The sequence below is a fragment of the Giraffa tippelskirchi genome, chromosome 5 (assembly GCF_054371585.1).
Source record: "Giraffa tippelskirchi isolate mGirTip1 chromosome 5, T2T-mGirTip1v1.2.pri, whole genome shotgun sequence".
Classification (NCBI taxonomy): Eukaryota; Metazoa; Chordata; class Mammalia; order Artiodactyla; family Giraffidae; genus Giraffa; species Giraffa tippelskirchi.
The window spans coordinates 11,455,646-11,477,761 of record NC_137279.1 but is presented as its reverse complement, the minus strand read 5'-3'; the positions used below and the strand labels follow the sequence as shown (position 1 = coordinate 11,477,761).

The following is a 22,116-nucleotide window of genomic DNA, read 5'->3' as shown; positions in this document are numbered from 1 at the left end:
CCAGCATTAGGGTCTTTTCCAATGAGTCAACCCTTCGCATGAGGTGCCCAAAGTATTGGAGTTTCAGCTTCAACATCAGACATAATCCAAGTCTATGTCCCAACCAGTAATGCCGAAGAAGCTGAAGTTGAACGAGTCTATGAAGACCTACAAGACCTTTTAGAACTAACACCCAAAAAAGATGTCCTTTTCATTATAGGGGACTGGAATGCAAAAGTAGGAAGTCAAGAGACACCTGGCGTAACAGGCAAGTTTGGCCTTGGAGTACAGAATGAAGCAGGGCAAAGGCTAATAGAGTTTTGCCCGAGAACGCACTGGTAATAGCAAACACCCTATTCCAACAACACAAGAGAAGACTCTACACGTGGACATCACGAGATGGTCAACACCGATATCAGATTGATTATATTCTTTGCAGCCAAAGATGGAGAAGCTCTATACAGTCAGCAAAAACAAGACCGGGAGCAGACTGTGGCTCGGATCATGAACTGCTTATTGCCAAATTCAGACTTAAATTGAAGAAAGTAGGGAAAACCACTAGACCATTCAGGTATGACCTAGATCAAATCCCTTATGAGTATACTGTGGAAGTGACAAATAGATTTAAGGGTCTAGACCTGATAGACAGAGTGCCTGATGAACTATGGACAGAGGTTCGTGACATTGTACAGGAGCTTCAGTTTACTTATCTATAAAATGGGTATGATGCCTAGTAGAAGATTGGTGATGTGAATACTGGAAATAATATATACACAGAGTTTAGTGTGGAGGAAATGCTCCATAAATGGTAACTGTAATGTCTAGCTTTTGGCCATGAACACTTAGTGACCAGCACTCATTCACCTTTACTCACTGACTCAGAGTGGTGCCAGCATCTGTACACGTCTGTCCTTAAGGAATCACCACTTACATATAAAGGCTGGACGTCTTCAGCGCCCCCTGGTCAGCTGTCTTCATGGATTTAGACTCAGTGCAGAAGCCACCTGCATTTGCATTTAGATTAGCCTCTGTAGTATCTGAGTGGTGGAGGTTGGGAGTTGGAGGTCTAAGTTAGTTGTATTTCACATTTCTCTCCCCATCCACTTCTCCCAGCTCAGGGTCCATGGGCCCTTCTTTGTCCAGTCTAGCTTCCTCTAATGAGACCCTGTTCTCTAGTCACAGACATCCTGAAACTGAGCAGGATGCTCCTCTTCTCACTGAAGGAATCCCAAAGGCTGACTTCATGGTGTTCAAGAGGACCTTTCCTTCCTGGAGAAACATTCCTCTTTTCGCAGCCTGGGAGGCTTCAAGGTGCCTTTTGTCTTGACCCCTAGGAGAGACAGGAGCTGACTAGTAAGTGCTCAGAATAAAAATTACGAAACACAGTTAAGTGTTCAATAATGTTAGCTTGGCTGCTGCTGCTGGCGGTGACGGTGGTGGGAGGTAAGGGCTTGAGCTCATTTTTAGTGCATCTTCCTTTCCCATTCTTTCAGGATGATTAGTAGCATGAATATTCTGGTTAGACTCAGTCCAGTGCTTTCTATTCATATAAATATGTAAGTAATGTTTAAAGCTAAGCCCAGGGCGTTGAGATTGCATTTGCTTTTTCAAACACATTTTGATTTTTCCTTGAGTAAGGAAATGCTTTCCTTTTCCCTTTGCTGGCTTTTCTTTAATCATCTAAGTTTTCCCTCACACCTCCAGTGGCTTTGTGAAACTCCTTTTATACAACTTTCCACATGATCCAGTCTTGTCAGATAATTTCACATCCCTCTCCCTCCCCTCTTCCCTCCTGGAGACATCTTTTGGAGCCCTCTGACTTCCTGTTCCATCTGGACTGGGAGGAGTAACACTTCTTTGTGAAGATGCTCAAATCTTCTCGCTACTCACAACCTAAGCACTCACAAAGCAAAACAAAACAACCTGCCCACCCCAGCAAACAAAACAAAACCCCTGCTGTGTTGTGCCTCTCAAAGGCAGGCTGGCAGGGCCAATTTAATCTGCGTTCCCAGGTTTTTCCAGCCTGGATTTGCATTTTTTTTTTTTTTTTTTTTTGCCGGGGGTTTCTGAAATCCTCTCATTTCATCAAGCTTGGCGCTTTTAGCATTTGTGTCTTGTTTTATCTTTCAGTTGGGAGAAGAGCATAAACATCTTTATTTTGTCAATTAAACTCATCAATCTCCTAGCTTCTAGCTCCATATTTGTAGTTACTGATTGGATTCAAGCAACTAGATGGAGCAAGGAATTAAACCTACATATTCCAGGCTGATGTTATACTTTCTTTTTCCTTTGCCCTATTCTTTTTCTTTGTCCGGTACAAATGAAAACAGAACTAGGTTTGTTTGTTGTTTTTTGGTGTCTTCCTCTAGCGAGAGATCTTTTCCTTCAAGTAAAGATATGGGATGAGATGGTTGGATGGCATCACCGACTCGATGGACATGAGTTTGAACAAGCTCTAGGAGTTGGTGATGGACAGGGAAGCCTGGCGGGCTGCAGCCCATGGGGTTGCAAAGAGTCGGACACAACTGAGCAACTGAACTGAGCTGAAAGATATGGGAAAACTCTGCTTGTGTGTGCTGTGTTTTCTGTTGAATCATGAGCTCATCTCAGAGAGATAAGTTGTAAAGATAGCTTGTCTCATTTCACTTCTGCAACTAGAAGAAGATAAGGGGAATTTAGAGTTAATAGGGAACCACAGAGATAATTAACGGACAGTAAGCCAGTACCTAAAAAGAGAAGGTAAGAAAGGAAAGATTAAGTTGGAATCAGAGGTAGTGCATGTCATAATAAGTGTTAAATATTTGAAGGCGTGATGTAGAGATGATGACTCGCAGTTGCCCTCTTCAAGATGAAAGACTGTAAGAGGAAATGGATAAAATTAGAAGTAGAGATTTAAGGGTATTTTACAAAGAAGAAATTTCAACACAGTGAAGATTGTTGTTGGAATGAGTTACTGAAATATGGTAACCCTGGGTGATTTTTCTTTGTTGTGTTTAACCATCATCTAAAAGTTCTAACCTTGTGGCTAAGTGCCATTACATTTTTTTCCGAATCAGTTCACTCTCCCTTGAGAATGTCCAGGAGCAGGTAGTAGAATGGAATCTTCATTCTTCACTACTTGCCTGTTTGAGCTGCTTTACTAGAATACTCATTTACCATCTTGACTTAACTGCTCTTGAGAACTAGTGATTATGACAGTGTTTGAGTAAATGAAACAGTTTCAAAATACTGTATTGATAGTAAGATCAATAGAGTGTTTTAATTTTTATTCTTGTGCTGTATGAGTTTGGACCTTCCATTGCTTCTGTCTCAAATCTTGTGTTTATGTGAAATAAAATGAGCTTGAACGTAACCTTCAGCCAAAAACCTCTCCATCTTTGAAGCTCTTCTTGAGCCACCAACCTTTCTCATTTCCCTTTATACCTTTTGTATGTTGTCCTAAAGCCTCAAACAGTCTCCAGGGGGTTGCTGTGCATTTTCATGTACCCCTTCTTGCCCTTGCTCTGTCTGGGCTAATCTCTTTTCAGCTGCTCCGAGCATTGGCGGCTCTTGGTTTTTATCCTTACCTAGCATTTCCTACAACTTGGTAGGCAGAGAGGGTGTCTTTACTTGTTCTTTGGGATTTCCCACAATCAGTAGTCTGTGCTGAGTGAATAATAGTTTTTGAGGAAATGATATATAAATATAAGGAAGTACAGTCATTTGATGTTCAGGCCAAGTGCCTTCCATAGTTACCTCTTGATGGAGGGCAACATATTCTGTTTCTCAAAAGCTATGCTTAGAACTGCTGCTGTGTTTCAGCACCGTAGCTGTGGAGAGAGGGGGCTCCCATTTATTGCAGGCTGGATATTGGGAGGTGTTCTGTTGCCTAGACCTCTTGTCACATGGTGCTTTGGGGCTTTTATGTCTCCCTTTTGGGTTGAAATTTTCCTTTTCTGAGGCTTTTCAGGTTTTGGGGGAGTTGTGCTGATGATAACTCCGTAAGGGAAGGAAGCTTTAACCTAATCTTTATACTTTTGACTCCCAAGTTTAATTTCCTTCTGTTTTATTGTACAGCTTTTTATTACAGTATTTAAGGAAACAAAGGTATTTCAGTCATTTTGTAGGTGAAGAATTGGAAGTCTTAGCAATTTGTCATGGTTTCCGCATTTTATAGTCCTTTGGGAATCGCTTTAGAATTATACAATAAGACTTTTAAAAACGTGTAGCTTTTGACTTGATAACACTCCCTCTTATCTACCATAAAAAAATGATCAGAAGTCTAGGCAAATCTTCTTTACCAATGGCAAAAAATCAGAACCAAGCTAACATTTCAGCAATGGAGAAATGTTGATCTTTCCCATAGAATATGATGTAACAGTTTAAACTTGTTTTTGAAAAATTTTCAATAATATGGGAACATAAAAAGTAGGAGTGAGAAAGAAAGCTCAATGTTATACAATCCCAACTATGTAAGCAAATTTAAAATATACTTAATTAAAAGAATGGGATAAAATGGGCAAAAGGTTTATATTGATCTGAGTCATGACATTATGAGTGACTTTTATTTTTTCCTTTTAATTTTCTATAATTTCTAATTTTCTTTTAATGAATTTATAAACACAAAACCTTAAAGATTATTAAAAGTTTTAAAGGGAGAGAAAGAATGACATTTCTAACTCTAATAATTCAAAAGAATGAAAACTCATGCATGTTCCACAATTAAGTGACTTTGAAAGTTGCTCAGTTTTGTCCAACTTTTTGTGACCCCATGGACTATACAGTCCATGGAATTCTCCAGGCCAGAATACTGGAGTGGGGAGCCTTTCCCTTCTCCAGGGGATCTTCCTAACCCAGGGATCGAACCCAGGTCTCCTGCATTGCAGGTGGATTCTGTACCAGCTGAGCCACAAGGGAAGCCTTGTGATTAAGTGGCTTTAATTAATTCTAATTTTGAAAAGGAATGCTTGATCCCAAGTGACTTTTTTCCTTTTGCTTTTACTCAAGGGATGATTATGTCTGATGCTGAAAGCCATATGGTTAGTGAGATAGTGTTCTAAATATTGATATTTATCAAGAGGACATATATGGCAAATGTGCATCTTGCCATGTAGTCTAATGGTGAAAGACTGGACTTTGGAGGGAGCCTCTGGCACCTGCTTGCTTTGGGAATGGCCAGATTGTATAGTCTGTTGTCTTACCTGTAGGTTGGGATTGTGATGATTAATTGATATGATGCATGAAAAGTCTTTAGCTCAGTTTTGGCACATAGTAATTAATCACTCAAATGATGCTATGACTGAAGTGATAAATGATAGCTGATATGATACTACTCCTGAAGGAAGACTTCTTCCAAATTTCCTTCATATGGTATTTAGGAGAGGCAGGGACTAAGTGGGTTAAAGCAAATTTTTTTTTTGGTCCTAATACGGTATTAATACTCCAAAAGCTCTGAAGACAAGGTAGACGTTCTGCTTGCCCTTCGTCTCTCTGAAGATGAATGGAAATGTTCTTCACCTTTCTCCGAGCTTGTATAAGCAGAAACGTTCAAGATAACTGGCTGTGCTCTGTTTTCCCCTTTTTTTCAACTTTTCTAGGAAGCCAATAGTTATAGAATTTTTTAATGGGTGTTGCTCTGAGTTCATAGGTTCAGATATTCCTAATTTATTAATAACTGCATGATACCAAAAATAATGTGACAATTACAGAATTTATTTGGTCATAACTCTTAGTTCTCACTCTCTGCTATAGATGATGTTTCCTGCAGCATCCTTGCATGTAACCTTAAGATCCATTGCTTTTATTTCCAGTTAGTTTCCCCAAAGTGGCATTTCTGAGTCAGAATATGTGTTAATTACAGTGCAGAAGGATTTGGGGTTGTAGAAGTTGTGTAAAACATTGTTGGTTCCGGCCCTCTAACAATCTAGTTGAAAATCAAATATGCATTTATTGTCCCAGCGATTTCTTTCTTTCTTTCTTTCTTTTTCTGCTTATGTACAAAGACTTCAGTAGATGTTGTTTATTTCCAGGGAAATTTGAAACCCTTAACATTTTAAAATATAAATCAGAGCAAAAGGGGGCCTCTTGAATGAGATTTACTCTGTATAGTCTTTGCTGCAGTTGTTAGATATGAATTTGTTAGAATTGTACATGTGTAAGTTTTTTAGTTTTTAAGAGCTAAAAGTCCCACTTGTGAACTGAAGCACTTGACATTTGCCCTCCTGGTCCTAAAGGGGCTCACACCCTACAGGGCACAGAAATCCCCTGTGCAGGGAAAGGGTAACCCCATGTGCAGTGTCTTATTTCTCAAGGCCCAGACTTGCTCTGCAAGATGCAGGCAGCTGAACAGATCTTCAGGTTTGAGGTCACTGATCCTAACATGAAGAAGATGTTTTTACAACAGTGAAGTTACTATGCTATGCTAGAGGTAGACAGATCTTTGTACTGTCACTCAGAACTACTTAGTACAACATAAGTTTTACGAAGTACCTACTGTGTGTGTGGCGGGGTGTGTGTGTCTCCCTACCAGGTAAGGGACAAAGAAAAGGAAGGATAGTTAGGGTGGGTTTGCCATGCATTGGTGCGTATGTGTACGTGGTCTTCCTACACGAAGGGACGTACTTGTCGCATGACCATCTATCAATATGTAGAAGCTTTGTTTTCTTCCATTAGTAATTACCATTTGATTGCATCAGTTGGGGTTATGCAACTCTCTGACAGCTGACACTAGTTCATACCTGTTTTCATTCTTTCTCCCCCCTGATTCAGCATCTTGGCTCCTGAGAAGTGATTGTATTATAATACTTTAGAACCCACTTGGCTGTATTCCTGACTCACTGGGGTGGTCACACAGCTGAGACTCACTGGGTGCCCTGTCATGGTCCTCGATCAGCGGGGCCAGTAATTGCTTGTTTTTCATTCATGTTTTGTCTCTTTATAATGAATAGCCTTAACTTTAAACATTCTAAAACCATTGATTTGTTGGAGAACAGTTTTCTGTTTGTTTCTAACTCTTTGGCGACTTAGCAGTAGTCTGGGTTTTCTTGGGCTTCCTGCAATATTCAGTGAAATAACAGTAACAAGGGCAGTGAGAGCAAACAGACACAGTGCGGACCACATGCCAGGCGCTGGGCCAGCCCCCTAAATGGTACTTAACTCCTATCCTTCCTCCAACAGCTCTGTAAGGGGTGGGACTCATCACACCCATGTTACAAATGCAGAAAATGAGGTGGCTTTTAAGTGGCTTGTGCATGGAAATGACTCCACATTAGGGTGAGGCTCACTGATGGGGCTGGAGAGACTGGGGAACAAGGCGACCCGCCCAGGGCAGCCAGCGCTGGATGTGCAGACCCGGAGGTGGGGGGGTAGAGAACGGGCAGAGATGCTTGGCTGCCGCCTCTGGAGAGGAAGTGACACAGATGAGTCCTCCCATCTGAAAGCCCTGGACTTGCCAGGGAAGTCCAGGGAACTCAGGGCAGGAAGGAAGCAGAGGAAAGGGAGGTGTGGAAACTGGGCTGAGGGAGTTTGCTCGCTACAGCCTCTCACAAAGAGCCCCTTCTCTTCATGAGCCTTGTCCCTTCAGGGTGTTCATCCCAAGGGCAGGGGGGTGAAGCAAGTGAAAGGTGTGTTTACCTTCAGCCAGTTTTTTTGTTTTCATAAGTGAGTCACATGACCAGGCTGGAAAACCTCATCGTGGGCTCTTACGATTGTTTCTGAAATTGGTTTTCGAAGAGGTTGTGTGTGACCTGCTAGGATTACCCCAGTGGGTGGCATAGACCACAGACCAGGACTGTGGGAAGAAAGCCATTTAGGTAAGAGGCCTCGGGGGTAGGGTGGCATGTGGTGGGCCAAACCGGACCTTGATCCTGCTGCTGTAGCCTCTGGAAAGAACATCCTAGGGCCGAGAATGGGTCACCTGCCTCAGGGTCTGTCTCCGCAGTATCTGAGCCCTGTGTCTGTGGGTGAGCAGAGGCAGACTGCAGAGGGCGTGTCACAGTCCGCACAGAATGTGGTGGCTTGCTTCTCTCACTGTCATTTTTCTATCACCAGGTCATGGTTTCCAACCTGCTTCCTGGATTTTATTAGGATGGTTCCTTGAGTAAGAACTTGGCAGGTCAGATAGCGTCATTAGGAACTGGCGAGATCTTGAGCTCTCCAGCCTTGATGCCCTAGCCTGTGAAATGGGGCGTTAGGAGGTGCCATCTCCTAGGGCCTTTGCAGTTAAAGCTCAGCAGGGCACCCCTGGCCTCAAAGCTCCTTTAAACATGGAGGCGCCCATCATTGCCTTCTTCGTGTTCTGACACTTGTGGGAATCACCCAGTCTGGTCACTGACTGCTTGAACATTCCAGGACACACATCACCATGCTGTGGGTGTAGATACTGACAGTAGAAAGAGCTGGAATTGAGAGTTGCAGATTCTATGGTCTCTCAAAGAAGGGTGGAGTCTTTAGAACAAAGCATTCCTGGCATGAATAGACAGAGAGAACTCATTTAAGGAGTAAACCCAAGTCAGGTATTTTGATACAGGTGATTATGCAAGTTGGAGAGAGAAGAATCCCTTATTTGCCTGATTGATTGTTCTCTGTATTTTATCCACCTTGTCACTTTACCTACCAAAAGAACTATTCCTATCATCTTTTAAAAATGAAATGAAAAACTCCACTGTCAATTTGATCTAAGTACTTAGATGCAAGGTTTACTTTGGAAGGGCAAGAGGGATTGGGTTGGAGGGAAAATATTGACCCCCATTTTTCTGTAAAACACCTGTTGCAAGATAGGCACTGTTATCTGTTATACCAGGTTACTTTCAAAGTACCATTTAAGAAATACTTCTTTATTAAAAAAAAAAAAAAAGCTTTTCAATATGGAAAAGATTGCAAGCACAAAGCTGTAGAGAGTGGTCTGAGCCTTGACATGCCTGGCTCCAGCCCTTAAGACCTGTCTACTCATGGCCAGTATTGCTTCACCTGTACCCCCACCCCCGAGTCCCCCCACCCCATTCCTTTTAAGCAAATTCCAAACACCATATTATTTCATTTGTAAATATTCAAGAGGTACTTTGAATGCCTTAAAAGTTCAGTTAAGTGAAAAATGGAAATTCTCACATTTTAAGGTCCTTCTTGTGGGAAGAGCCTGTCTCTCTAGAAACCTCAGGGCGGTAATCCTCAAAGTTGGGGGTGGGGAAATGATTTTTTTAAACATTTACCGTGGGAGGGGGGGCCTTGTCAACTGCTTGTTTTCCCAGAGTTGCCTTCTGCAGGTCTCCTCCCCTTTCCTCCACATCTCCCTGTCCTGCTCTCTCCTTCTCCCTTCCCCAGTTAAAAAAGGCAGCATCTGATACTTCTTGAAACTGGTTTGCTTCTGAGTATAAGAGCAGAAATAAAAGGGAACCACTTGCTTAGGGGAAAAAAAATGATTCCAAGTAACAGAAGCTTTACCTTCTCAAGAACCATTGTTTTTTTCTTGTTATTTTTAACCAACATGAATGGGACTGTTTAAAAATATATTCATTTTCTGCCTTCTTAACCAGAGTCCACTGGATGTTATCTAATCATTCCCATTTACTGCAGAGTGTTTTCCATACAGCTTCCCATGCTGTTGTGTGCATGCTCAGTCATGTCCAACTCGTGTGACCCGATGGACTGGAGCCCGCCAGGCTCTTCTGTCCACGGGATTCTCCAGGCAAGAATCCTGGAGTGGGCTTCCATTTCCTACTCCAGGGGATCTTCCCGACCCAGGGATCGAACTTACAGCCCCTGCGTCTCCTGCATTGGCAGGCGGTTTCTTTACCACTAGTGTCTTTTTACAGTGTATCTGTCACCTCCCTCACTGCTAATTTCATGCCCCGTCAGGGTGCTTTTCCTTATCCCTTTTGAATCTGCTAAGGGCGGATTTAGCTATATAAAGGTATGTAAAGTTAGAATGAATGAACTGTTGAGTGTTGTTTCTCCAAGCAAAAGTGTATGTTGTTGGACTTAAGGCTCTTGTGATATTTGAGTGCTCAAAGGCTGTTTCGGCTCTGTTTCCTGATTTTCAGCGATATTCTGCATAGATGTTACTGTGTAGCTACCTTTCCTATGAGGTACCCTGTGATGGGGCTCTATAATAGGAACCTTTCTTCTCACTTTAAATACAGCTTAAGAAAGGCTTGAAAGGCCAACTGCATAGTTAGTGCATAGGAATGTTGGAAAATGTATTTTTGGACACATTTCTCGCATCTCACTGCTGGATGTTTGAAAGTGAGTTGGTGGGAGAGAAATAAAGGGATTTTAAAAAGTGGCCATTCTGTTCTTGTTGTTGTAGTTGTTTAGCAACCGAAAGGTAGAGATTTGTGTTTCAGACCTTGCACAAAAATTTTGTTTGGCTAAAAATAATTTGACATATGGGTATATGTCAAATTTATAGTAGAAACTAATAGTCTGATTTTTTACTAAACAAAATGAACTTCCTCTCTGCTATTTTTTCTTTTTGAGTATAATTGCTTTACAGTGTTGTGTTAGTTTCTGCTGTACAATGAAGTGAATCAGCTATAATATACATGTATCCCCTCTCCCCTGAACCTCCCTCCCACCCCCTCCATCCCACCCTTTTAGGTCATCACAGAGCACCAGGCTGAGCTCCTTGTGTTATACAGCAGCTTCCCACTAGCTCTCTATTTTACACATGGTAGTGTTTATGTGTCAAACCCAATCCTGTTTCACCCCACCTTCCCTCCTTTCTGCTATTCTTCAAATAGGGAGTCAGAGAAGACATTTTCATCCCCTCTCACCCCATGCTTTTGTAAAACTCCCCTTAGGAAAATGGCATAGTATTTTTCAAAACCAAGCTGTGCCTTATGCAGGTTTATACACAGGATGTGTGAATTACATCAATTTTTCCCTTCTCACACCCAGACCAGGGTTACATAGTTCTGTGAGGTGTACTTGGGAGTTGTAATAATATGGAATGCTGGAAAGATTCCAGAAGCTGTTGGTAAATAAAGAATGCAGCTGAACAACAGTTAGCTTCTGCTAGTGATTTCAGAACTCACATCTGGGGGAGTGGAGAAAGAAGGCAGGTATATGTAATATAGCATGAGAACGCAAGAGAAAGTGTGATGACTGTCTTGGAGATTTATTTGGGTTTTAATTTCTGTCTTTCATTTTTCTAAACGCCGTACAGGTAATTTAATAAAGAAGATTAAGCTATATTTGGTTGACATTATGAAAGATCTCTCTACTTTTAACTCATCATATTTAAAGATTTATTAGATCAGCCAAATAATTTTTTCTGTACGATGACGAACCTGTCTTTGCTTTGTGTTTTTAACTGGCAGGATTTTCACTGATATGTTTAGATAAAAGGAGTACAAAGCACTAGAAATTCACAGCTGATAGTTAAAGATGGATATGTACATGTTAGAGGTTTGGGAAATCTGATGGATTAGTCAGGAGTGGGTTTTAGAAGTGACTTTAAAGCTTTCTGTACGTTCTCTCTTACTGTTGCCTGTTACATGAAAGGAGTGGGTGTTTACAGAGCAAATATCCCAACAAACTGCTTTCAGCAGTCACAGGCCCGCTGAAACACTGTCCCATCATTAGTTCCAGTGTAGTTTTTGCAGAGCGCTTCCGGGCATATGGCATCTTTCTGGTCTTCAAGACCACCCCTGGAATATGGCACATCAAAGGCTGGAGAAGCGGAACTATTAGAAATCTGGGTAAAACTTTTCCCTCAAGAAGCATCAGGGAGCTAAATAACATCTCATGCTGTTTTTCCCACAGTTTAAGCCTCTCTTAAGCTTCCTCAAATCCATCCTCTCTGAGGCTCCAGATTCCTCCAGTCTCACTGAGGTCATATGAAGATGCCTGTCCTACCCTGGTTTCAAAAATCTCAACTGTTTTCAGGATTCATTCTTTCTTTCATCATAATGACAAATATTTATTCAGCTTCCTACCATGGACAAAGCTCCATTTCTGACAGGGGACCACAGAGCTGAATCCAACACAGATCTTTCCCTTCAGGATGTTACTTGGGAGCCCAGAGGCCTATGGGAGATTCTTCAGTGTGAGAGAGACTGGGATGTGCCTGCGGCTGTAGAGACACAGCCAAATAGGTTATAAAACCAAAGACAGTTTAGAATCAACCTTCTACCAAAAAACAAGCCAAAGAAACCAAACCCCAAACCAGTTGCTGACACCACACGCTCTCTACACGTTATTGCCTGAGATGACAGTCTTCTGACCCACTGAGGATGGGCTGGTAATGGGACATTTCCTCTAAAGGCTGGTTAATTTCTGCTCCAGGTGTCAAAGTCTGGGGGGATGGCAAGGGAGCGGTGCTGGGAGAGGCCATGATTTTGTTTTACACTTGGTCAGGTTTCACCATGGAATTGTCATTGCTTCATGCTAAACTTTATATTCTTTGTTTTGCCTTTTTCTTTTTAAATTTTTTTTTGGAGAGGAGGGATGTGGGCCATTTTTAAAGTCTTTATTGACTTTGTTACAGTACTGTTTCTCTTTTATGTTTCGGGTTTTTTTGGCCATAAGGCATATGGGATCTCAGTTTCCTGACCAGGAATCTAACCCACACCCCCTGCATTTGAAGGCAACGTCTCTACCACTGGATCACCAGGGAAGTCCCTGCCTGTTTTCTTTTTTAAAAGACTTTGTCCACAGTAGGTGTCAAGATCCTCAAGTCCTTTCGAAACACACCTGCTCTGCTATCCTTGAGCAAACTCAGCTCACAGCTAGGGGCATAGGAGGGGAAAACGCCCACACTTACTGAGCACACCCAGGAAACGTTTTCTCACTGGCACCTCACAAACACCTGGGGAAGAAATTATCTTTACAGGTGAGTAAACCCACTATAGTACTCTTACCTGGAGAATCCCATGGACAGAGGAGCCTGGTGGGCTACAGTCAATGGGGTCACACAGAGTCGAACATGACTGAGCAACTGAGCACAATCTGAGGCTGAGTTTATCTTTGTGCCTGAGTAAACTGAGGATAAATAATTGGCACTCACTCTAGGCCTCTCTGGATGAATCCAGTTCTCCCACCAAGGTTTGAATGTGTCTTGTTCCCTGAGATTAAACTTTGAATCTTAGAACTGCTCAGCTCATTTGGAATTCTCTTTCCTTAAGTGAGTGACTTTTTACACCTAAATATATAATGTTGTTGTTGTTGTTTAGTCACTAAGTTGTGTCCGACTCTTTGCGACCCTAGAGACCCCGCCAGGCTCCTCTGCCCAGGAGATTTCCCAGGCAAGAATACTGGAGTGGGTTGCCATTTCCTTCTCCAGGGGATCTTCCTGACCCAGGAATCGAACACGTGTCTCCTGCATTGCAGGCAGATTTTTTTACTACTGAACAATCTGGGATGCCCATAACCACAATTCCACTATTGAAAAGGAAGAAAACCATAAAACATTCATATCATCTCATTTCTACTCCCTATTTCAGATTTCCCTAATGTCTTATGTGTTTTATAACTTCTTTTTTTTTCCAAGGTTGGTTTTATGAAGGTCACCCATTGCATTTTGTTTTTATAACTCCAGAATTTCTCTTACTCTGGAGCAGTCTGCCTCCAATCATTCCTGTTTAATTTTTGTTTCATGACATTGACTTTTAGAGGAACCAGACCAGTTTTCTTTTAAGCTTTTTTGTTGACAGTTTACCTGGCAAATGTCTGGCAAACTGAAGATTTCAAAACTTCTTTAAAACTTAAAATAGGTATTTTCTAGGAGATGTATTGTCAGATGTTGCACTTGATGTACCATTTTCTGTAGCTAGTATATTTTAAAAGAATCTTTAGTTATAAAAATAAGGCAGTTGTAAAATGTTAGAACAATTCAGAAATACAGTTGGCCCTTTGCAGCCACGGGATCCACATATGTGGGTTCAACCAACTTAAGATGAGAAATATTTTTGAAAAGGAAAGTTCCAGAAAGTTCCAAAAAAGCAAAACTTGAGTTTGCCAGGCTGGCCAGCTCTTTCCATAGCATTTATATTGTATTAGGTACTGTAAGTAATCTAGAGATGAATTAAAGTATAAGATAGGTTCTTTGCAAGCACTGTACTATTTTACACAAGGACTTGAGCATCCTCCAGTTTTGGTCTCTGTTGAGGTCCTAGAACCAATTTCCTGCAGAGACTGATGGATCATTGTACAATATATGAAATACAAAATGGGAGTTCTGCTTGATACCATCACCATGGGGCCCTGAGATAACAGTCATTTTGGTGAACTTACTTTTTTTCCCATTTATTTATGTGTTTTTGTTCATTATAAAAACAGTGTTTATCTGTGCACATTGTTGCACAGTGTACTTTTTATCTCGCTGTATTATGGATTGTGTCCTGTCAAACATATATTTAAGAGCAGGGACTGTGTTTAGTAGTGGCAGGGAGAAATGTGCACCAAGCCAGCCGCATTCCTTCCTAGGTGTTCAAAGTGACACACCCAAAGGAAAAGTGCCCGGCCCAGGATGAGAAATGTGACTTGTGCCCACAGAGCAAATGTTTTTCTCTCTCTGAGGCTCTCTAGTTTTTTAATATAGGCATTGAATCTTGATGTCTTCTGCCTGGTGTTTTAGCAAGTTCATGGAAATGTGAGAGGAGTAAACTCTTTAAGGACTCCATAGTTGAATTCTGATACTCTCTTTTTTTTTTGCCTTTCTTGGGTGGGTCCCTCCCTGTTTTTTTTCTGCCGATATCAGGAGATCATCAGGTTGGCCTACCTTGGAGGTAAACACGACACTCTGCCAACATAAAGTGATTTAGAAACGTTCATCTATTTTACCAAGCCCAAGTCTCTCGCATATATATTTTAAGCCTTCATAAAACATGTACCTGTCACGCTAAGGAATGTGCCGAGGGCAGACATCAGAGACTGGCCCAGGGAGTCTCGGGAGTGTGTTTGGCTGTGTTGTAGGGTTGTGTCCTGACAACCTCCTGGCTTGAGGCCTGGGGTGATTTCTGACAAGGAGTAATTTCTAAATATTGAAGCCATTAGGATTATTAATTCAAGAATTCCTGCAAGTAGCTATTCCTATTTGTCTATCCAAGCGTTGGGGGCTCATAGGTAATTCTGTGTAGCAAAGGCTTAAAGGCTGCCTGACTTAGGGAATCAAATTAACAGAATGATCATATGAACATGAGATGGCTCTTTGTGCTTCTCGGGAAACAGTTGAACAGAGAGGCCATGTGGGCATGTCTGGCTTCTTTGGAAGATGAGAGCATTGGAAACCTTCCAGTGAGAGCATTGCTGGCACAGGGTGGATGGTAAAGCTGCTTTTGTTGTTGTTATTTTATTCTTGGGTTGTTCATGGCAATAATGTCATTACTGGCATTCATGGGACATCTAGGGGTCAGTAAATCTTGTTATTAGTGAGTTAAATTTGGTGTAGTTTGGTGATGGGCTTTTGCATCAAGCATTTTGTAAAGGAACAAAATGAGAATAGGGTGGTTCTCCACATCTGTCTAAATATTTGGTGAAAAAAGGATACAGCTGTGATTTTAAGTACATTAAAGAATTCATGTATTCCCTTTTTCTTAAAAAAAAAGTTGCAGACTAACTCATCATTAATGACTAATTTATAATTAATTAAATGCATATTCATTTATTTTCTATCATCCAATAATAAATAAGAAAATACAGTAAATAAGAAAATAAATATAAGTATTAAAAATAAAGACAAATAATGTTAAAAGAGGAACAAGATTCGATTTTAAGTTCAGGATCAGTGAATTGCTTAAATCATTGAACCCCAGTTTTTCCATCTGTAAAAAAAAACCAGAGAGCTGGTAATGGGGTTGAAATGAGACAATATATTTAGAAGTTAAAAAAAAGTTCAAATTTCACTCCTTATTTCTGGAGTGGACAGGCTGTGTTATGTAACAACCTGAATAGGAAAAGAATTTGAGAAAGGATACACGTTTATGTATAATTGAATCACTTTGTTGTGCACCAGAAACTAACACAACATTGTTAATCATCTATACTCCAATATAAGACAAAAAGTTTATCTAAAAAAGAATACAGAAGAGACTTAAGAAATTTGAAGTTAATGATGCTTGAACCAAACATTCTGATAGGTGGATAAAGAGGGGCAATGAGATATAAATATCTTATTGAACTCCAAGTATTGCTGCCCATCTGAGACTTCTCCAATCTTATGGTTACACTGACTTCAATACAAGCTGTTGGATGGTTTTTATAGAAGGTTGGTTCTTAAGTAAACATAATATTTTATTCACTGTGTTTTTCCCAATCATTAAATCAGTGTTCACGACAATAAAAACAGAAAATCAAGAGTAATCAAAGGAACATTTAAACTACAAAATCTCTCATAATTCTATTCACCTGAAACAACCATCATTAAAGCTACCATGTGTACATTGAAGGAGCTTCCCAGTGGCTCAGAGGGTAAAGAATCCACCTGCTGTGCAGGAGAACTGAGTTTGGTTCCTGGGTCGGGAAGATCCCCTGGAGAAGGGCATGGCTACCCACTCCCAGTATTCTTGCCTGGAGAATTCCATGGATAGAGGAGCCTGGCGGGCTACAGGTCCATGGGGTCATGGAGAGTGGGACACAACTCAGTGACTGACACTTTCACTTTCATACATTGAAAGAGATTTTCTTTACCTGTGCTGTCATACATATTCTGTTTTTAACTTAACCAGGGTTAATATAGTAACTTTTCCTTCTATCATCAGTGATCTAGCAGCACATGTTTTAGTTACCTATTTTTTCAATTATAAAAGTGATACTCTGTAAGTAGATGAAGAATCTTTATTAGAACTCACAGAAAAGTAAAAGATTTCTCTCCCAAGAAGCAGCCACCCAACAGTTTTCTGTGCATCCTTTAAGAAATATTTAATGTATACACAAGAATATGTCTTTCTCTACATATTTTTAATTTTATGCAACTGGACTCTAACTATGCATACAGTAAGCATCTTGCTTGTTTTTGTTCCATTTAATTCCATATCCTAAATTGCCACACTAAAAACACTAGCTCCCTAGCCTGATTGAAACAGCTTTGCAAATGATATATTTATCTCAATTGTCAGTGGTAACACATTTTTACGCTCTATGGGTACAGTACTACTTACATAATGAATCCTCTGTTGATAGAGAAAATGTCTCAATTTTATGCTGTGTGTACATGCTAAGTTGCTTCAGCCACGTCCAGCTCTTTGCATCCCCATAGACTACAGCCCACCAGGCTCCATGATTCTCCGGGCAGAATACTGGAGTGCTACTTATAAACAATTTTTCAGTGGATGTCCTTTTCAAACTTGGACAAATGTATCTCTAGAAAATATTTCTTAAAGTAGAAGTTCAGAGAGTAAAAGGATATATACATTTAAAGTTTTATGTACTATTATTAACCAAGCTTTGTTTTTTAGCATTTCCTCAGTTTACACTCTCACTAAAAAATATTACCCAGCATTTTCCTTAGTGATGGGTATTACTAATTTTTTTGGTCTGTGCCTATCTAATAAATGAAATATGATCTCTTAAAAAATGTGAATTGAAGTTGCATAGACATTGGTTTGAATACTGGCTTTGCCATGTGGGTTCTTGGATGAGTCTTTTTAATCCTCTGAACATCTGTGTCTCTAGCCATAAAGTGGATCTTGTCATATCACCCTTGTAAGATAAGGTCAAGTGCATGAGTTCCACCAAGGCGCTTGGGAGCATCAGAGTTTGCAAGCTCTTGAATCTGCGCCTCAGGGGGTTGTGCTCATGTGGGAGGAACGTGTGCCGCCTGGAGCTTCCCTTTCAGCCCGTAACCTTACTGCTACATTTGTGTTTGCAGCGACCCTCCGGAGTGCCACGTCGGGCATGGACGCCTTTTTCCGCACCTGGAGGAGCACGGGTGGTAGTGCCCCGTCACGAAGCTGCTAAGGCCATCTCACGGGCGTGGGCGCCAGGATACGAGGGCAGCATCCCAGGCCCGCAGAGCCATGCCATTCGGCCTGAAGCTGCGCCGTACGCGGCGCTACAACGTCCTGAGCAAGAACTGCTTTGTCACCCGCATTCGCCTGCTGGACAGCAGTGTCATCGAGTGCACGCTGTCCGTGGAGAGCACGGGGCAAGAGTGCCTGGAGGCGGTGGCCCAGAGGCTGGAGCTGCGGGAGGTAAGGGTGCATGCATGGGGAGTGGAGCAGCCACAGTGCTCCTCGGGGACCCAGCTTGTTAGCCTCAGCCTGGTTTCCAAGCATCCTGTGATTCCCAGCATGGCCTCCATCGTAACATCTTTCGGTGGATGCGGGGACCTGCTCTGATGCTGCGAGAAGCAAGGATACCTCCTAGAGCTTGCACCGGGCTGGGGGTGGTGGGGGGAAGGAAATAGGGGTGTGTGTGTGGCAGCTCCCCTTTGCTTTCAGCCCGTGAGGAGGTTGTAATGAGATTCTCTTCCCCAAAGTCATTTACTCACTTTAAAAACAATCAAGCAGGGTGGCTGGGGTTTTGATGTTCCAGCTACATATCAAGGAGAAAACTCCCACGTACGGGGTGGATGTAGCTGCTTTTATTTTTTGTTTGTTTCTATACTCTCCTCTTCAAAGAGGGTAAAAGAAAAATGAAAAAAGCATTTATAGTGAGCATGACCATTGAAGCTTTTTTTGTGGGAGCTTGTAAAATGGGAGTTTTGTTCCTCTTAAGATTCCTCATGACCCATGTTTTCTTTGGGCTTTAAGCAAACCCAGGGTTCACCATTCAGACAGTCACGTTACCTCTCTTTAGAAGAGACTCTTAGAGCAATATGCCCTTTGGTAATAAGCAAGCCCTGCTGTTTTGCAGTCTTATAGACATTCAGAAGAAGAGACTTTTGAGAGAGACCCACTTCAAGCACTTGTTTCTTGAGAGCTTTGTAGGCTGGTAGGTAAGGGACCATGGTTGAACGGTTGCCAGTGTTGAAATGACAGCAGACCCTGAGAGTCAAGCCCTCCTTAGGGTAAGGAAGAGCCTGTGATTGTCCTAGGCCCTGGGATATCATTGCCCAGTTCTCAGGGTGATGGGGAAAAGGGGAGTGGTCCCTCTGGAAAGTGATCACATTTGATCTCTTTCCTCACCTCTCAGGATCCACACCCTCTTTCCATTTGCACAAGGAGTTGGGGTCAGGGAAGGTCTTCCTGCCCCCTTGGCACCTATTGCAGGCTGCCTCTTGTCCTCTGGAGGACTGTTTCACCCGAGCACTTGTTTCTCCGACCTGTCTTCACGTTTATACTTTGGTTTCGGTGTTCAGGTCTTCCTTTGACTTTTCTTTTCCTGTGGAGGAGACTGTCCCGCCCAAAGGATACATGTAGCTTGGTAATGGACACAATTGGATAAGCACATGAAATGTTCTGACCTTGGTGGTTGATAGTTGTCTCTTTTTTCCTTATTAGCACATTAGGATGTATGCATTTAAGCATACGTGTGTATATTGGCATAAAGCATGCATGTTTTATAGTTTAGGTGTGTCCTAAACTTGATAGTAGCTTTGTATTAGGAAAATAAAATAAATTTTTATTTAAATTTTGATCTACATTAATTACAATTGGTGTTGTATTAGATAACTTTAAAATAGACTATAGTGGGGGTTCCCTGGTGGTTCAATGGTTAAGACTGCACCCCCAGTGCAGGGGGCCCAGGTTTGATCCCTGAGCAAGGAACAAGATCTCACATGCCACAACCTAAGACCCAATGCACCCCAAAAAACAAAACCAAAAAGCCCAAAACATTGTAGGGAATTTCCTGGCAGTCCAGTGGTTAGGACCCCATGCTTCCATTGCAGAGGACACGGGTTCAGTCCCTGGTTGGAGAACTAAGATCCTGCAAGCTACATGCTGTGGTCAAAAAAAGAGAAAAACATAGGCTGTATTTTTTAAGGCAGTTTTAGCTTTATAGTAAATTTGAGTGGAGAGCACAGAGTTCTATATACCTCCTGTCCCGCCCGCACTGCCTCCCCCACTATCAACACCCCACACCAGGGTGGTACCTTTGTTACAGTCAATGAACCCACATTAACACATTGTATCACTCAACATCCATAATTTACATGAGGGTTCACTCTTGGTGTTGTATGTTCTGTGGATTTTGACAAATGTGCAATGATCTCTGTCCCTATGGTAAACTTGTTTTTTAATTAAATGAACAGTGATTCCTTAAATATACTCAAGCATTAATGTAAAAGGATACACGTTTTAGTGTTAAACACATATTCCTCTTCCAACAAAATGAAAGATCATCCTGAGGCACCTTGGTCACCAAAGGCCTCAGATGTCTCTCTACTGGTGTTTGACTGTGTCCTGTATGACTTCATCCTCTTGTTACTGAATGCAGGTTCATGTGTTTGATACACGGTGAGGCCAAACCGACATGTCCGAGTTTGGAGCAAAAAAAAAGGTTTATTGCAGGGCCAAGCAAGGAGAACAGTTGGCTTGTTCTCAAAAATCCCTGAACTAATATGGTAAACTTTTCAAAGGTCAAATCTGGTTTTGAATGCATGGCTTTGCTGCCGTCTCAGCTCCCAGGCCTGGTTCATGTGATTAGCAAGCAGTCATCTCCTGGGGAAGCAGCATATGACAGGGTCCCTGTTCCCAAAAACCCCAGAGTTGGGAGAATAGGAAAAACAAGAAACAAAGCAAAGAAAACATCCTGTGCCAAGGTATAGAAACAGGAAAGAACATGGAATTTTCAGGGAAGGGCTGAGTGCAGTTTGTACTGATCTGTGTGTGTGTGTATGTGTGTGTTTCTGTGTGTGTGTAGGGGTTATGGAGGGGAGGAAGGGTTAGTGTGGGTAGGTAGGTGGAGACCACTTTTGAAGGGTTTGATGTATCTGACTGCTGCTGCTGCTGCTAAGTCGCTTCAGTCGTGTCTGACTCTGTGCGACCCCATAGACGGCAGCCCACCAAGGCTCCCCTGTCCCTGGGATTCTCCAGGCAAGAACACTGGAGTGGGTTGCCATTTCCTTCTCCAATGCAGGAAAGTGAAAAGTGAAAGTGAAGTCGCTCAGTTGTGTCCGACCCTTAGCAACCCCATGGACTGCAGCCCACGAGGCTCCTCTGTCCATGGGATTTTCCAGGCAAGAGTACTGGAGTGGGACTAAGTACTTTTAACTATTAACAGATCCCATAGGACATTGTTCCTAAAACATGTCACAAAACTAATTAATCACCACCTTTTAATGTACCACGTGCTATGCTGAGCACCTTTTGTCGATCAACTCATTTAATGCTTCTTACAAGTCTGCCAGGTGGCTACTCTTGCTGTCCACTTTTATGGTCCAGGTAGGCCGACTCCGCTGTTCTAATTCCCAGGGATGTGTAGCGGCAGAAAAAGGGGCCGTGGTAAGATGCTCTGAGAAACACTCTCATAAGTGCTGCAGTTAAAAAAAAATTGTGTTGAGCTCAGTGTTTCACAGTTATTTAAGCCTTCTAATAAATACTCTCTGAATCATTTGGAGAATAAAAACACTGCCTTGAAATAGAAAGCCATCAAAAGCTTCCAAGATGAAGCATGGCATAGTCACCTTGTGTTTTAAAAGAACCAAGTGGCAGAAAAATGATGGGGATTGGGGTGACATGAGAAGTAAGTAAGCAAGCATAAGTGTTAGTCACTCAGTCATGTCCGACTCTTTGTGACTCCATGGACTATAGCCTACCAGGCTTCTCTGTCCGCAGACTTCTCCAGGCAAGAATACTGGAGTGGGTTGCCTTTCCCTTCTCACAGAGATGCCAATTAGACATAATAAGAACCTGGCAAGAGGAAATAAAATGAACCCTTTAAGAAAAAAAATTTTTAATTCTTTTGAATAAGTTCAGAAAAAAAATTAGGTGTGAGTTTCTGACTGGGAACTTTTATTAAGGAGGAGACTTGAGAGATACACGAGGCTCAGAAAATTAGAATTCTGATAATACAATTACAATATACTTGGATCAATGGATTTTACCTTTTCCCTTTTCCCCAAATGAAATCTTGGGTGGAACTCCATTAGGTAAAATGGAGCTGCTCTGTTTGCTGAGGGGATCGATAGGATTATCTGGGGTCCCATCTCCTTGTGCCTTTCCCACCTCCCGCATGGCTTGAAAAGTAACTGACCCAGATTAGGACAAAAATAGCTAGAAACAATGCTGCCTTATGATTGAGTCTTATATTTGAAAAATAAACACATGGAGAACAGCAAAG

At 41.8% G+C, this 22,116-nt stretch overlaps 1 protein-coding gene across 14 annotated transcripts in view; it reads left to right on the top strand.

Annotated features, from left to right (window-relative positions):
* Nucleotides 1-22,116, top strand: part of PTPN14 (protein tyrosine phosphatase non-receptor type 14) — a 193,678-nt gene that overhangs the window by 55,810 nt on the left and 115,752 nt on the right. For 7 of the 14 annotated variants that reach the window (XM_081491310.1, XM_081491309.1, XM_081491299.1 and 4 more), the window contains one exon: nt 17,762-18,083. In XM_081491310.1, coding sequence (XP_081347436.1) covers nt 17,910-18,083 — 174 coding nt within the window. In that variant the 5' untranslated portion in view covers nt 17,762-17,909. Of the gene's footprint in view, nt 1-199; nt 551-10,900; nt 11,016-17,761; nt 18,084-22,116 lie in introns of those variants that run through there. The other 7 variants (XM_081491311.1, XM_081491300.1, XM_081491308.1 and 4 more) reach the window with 3 other exon arrangements.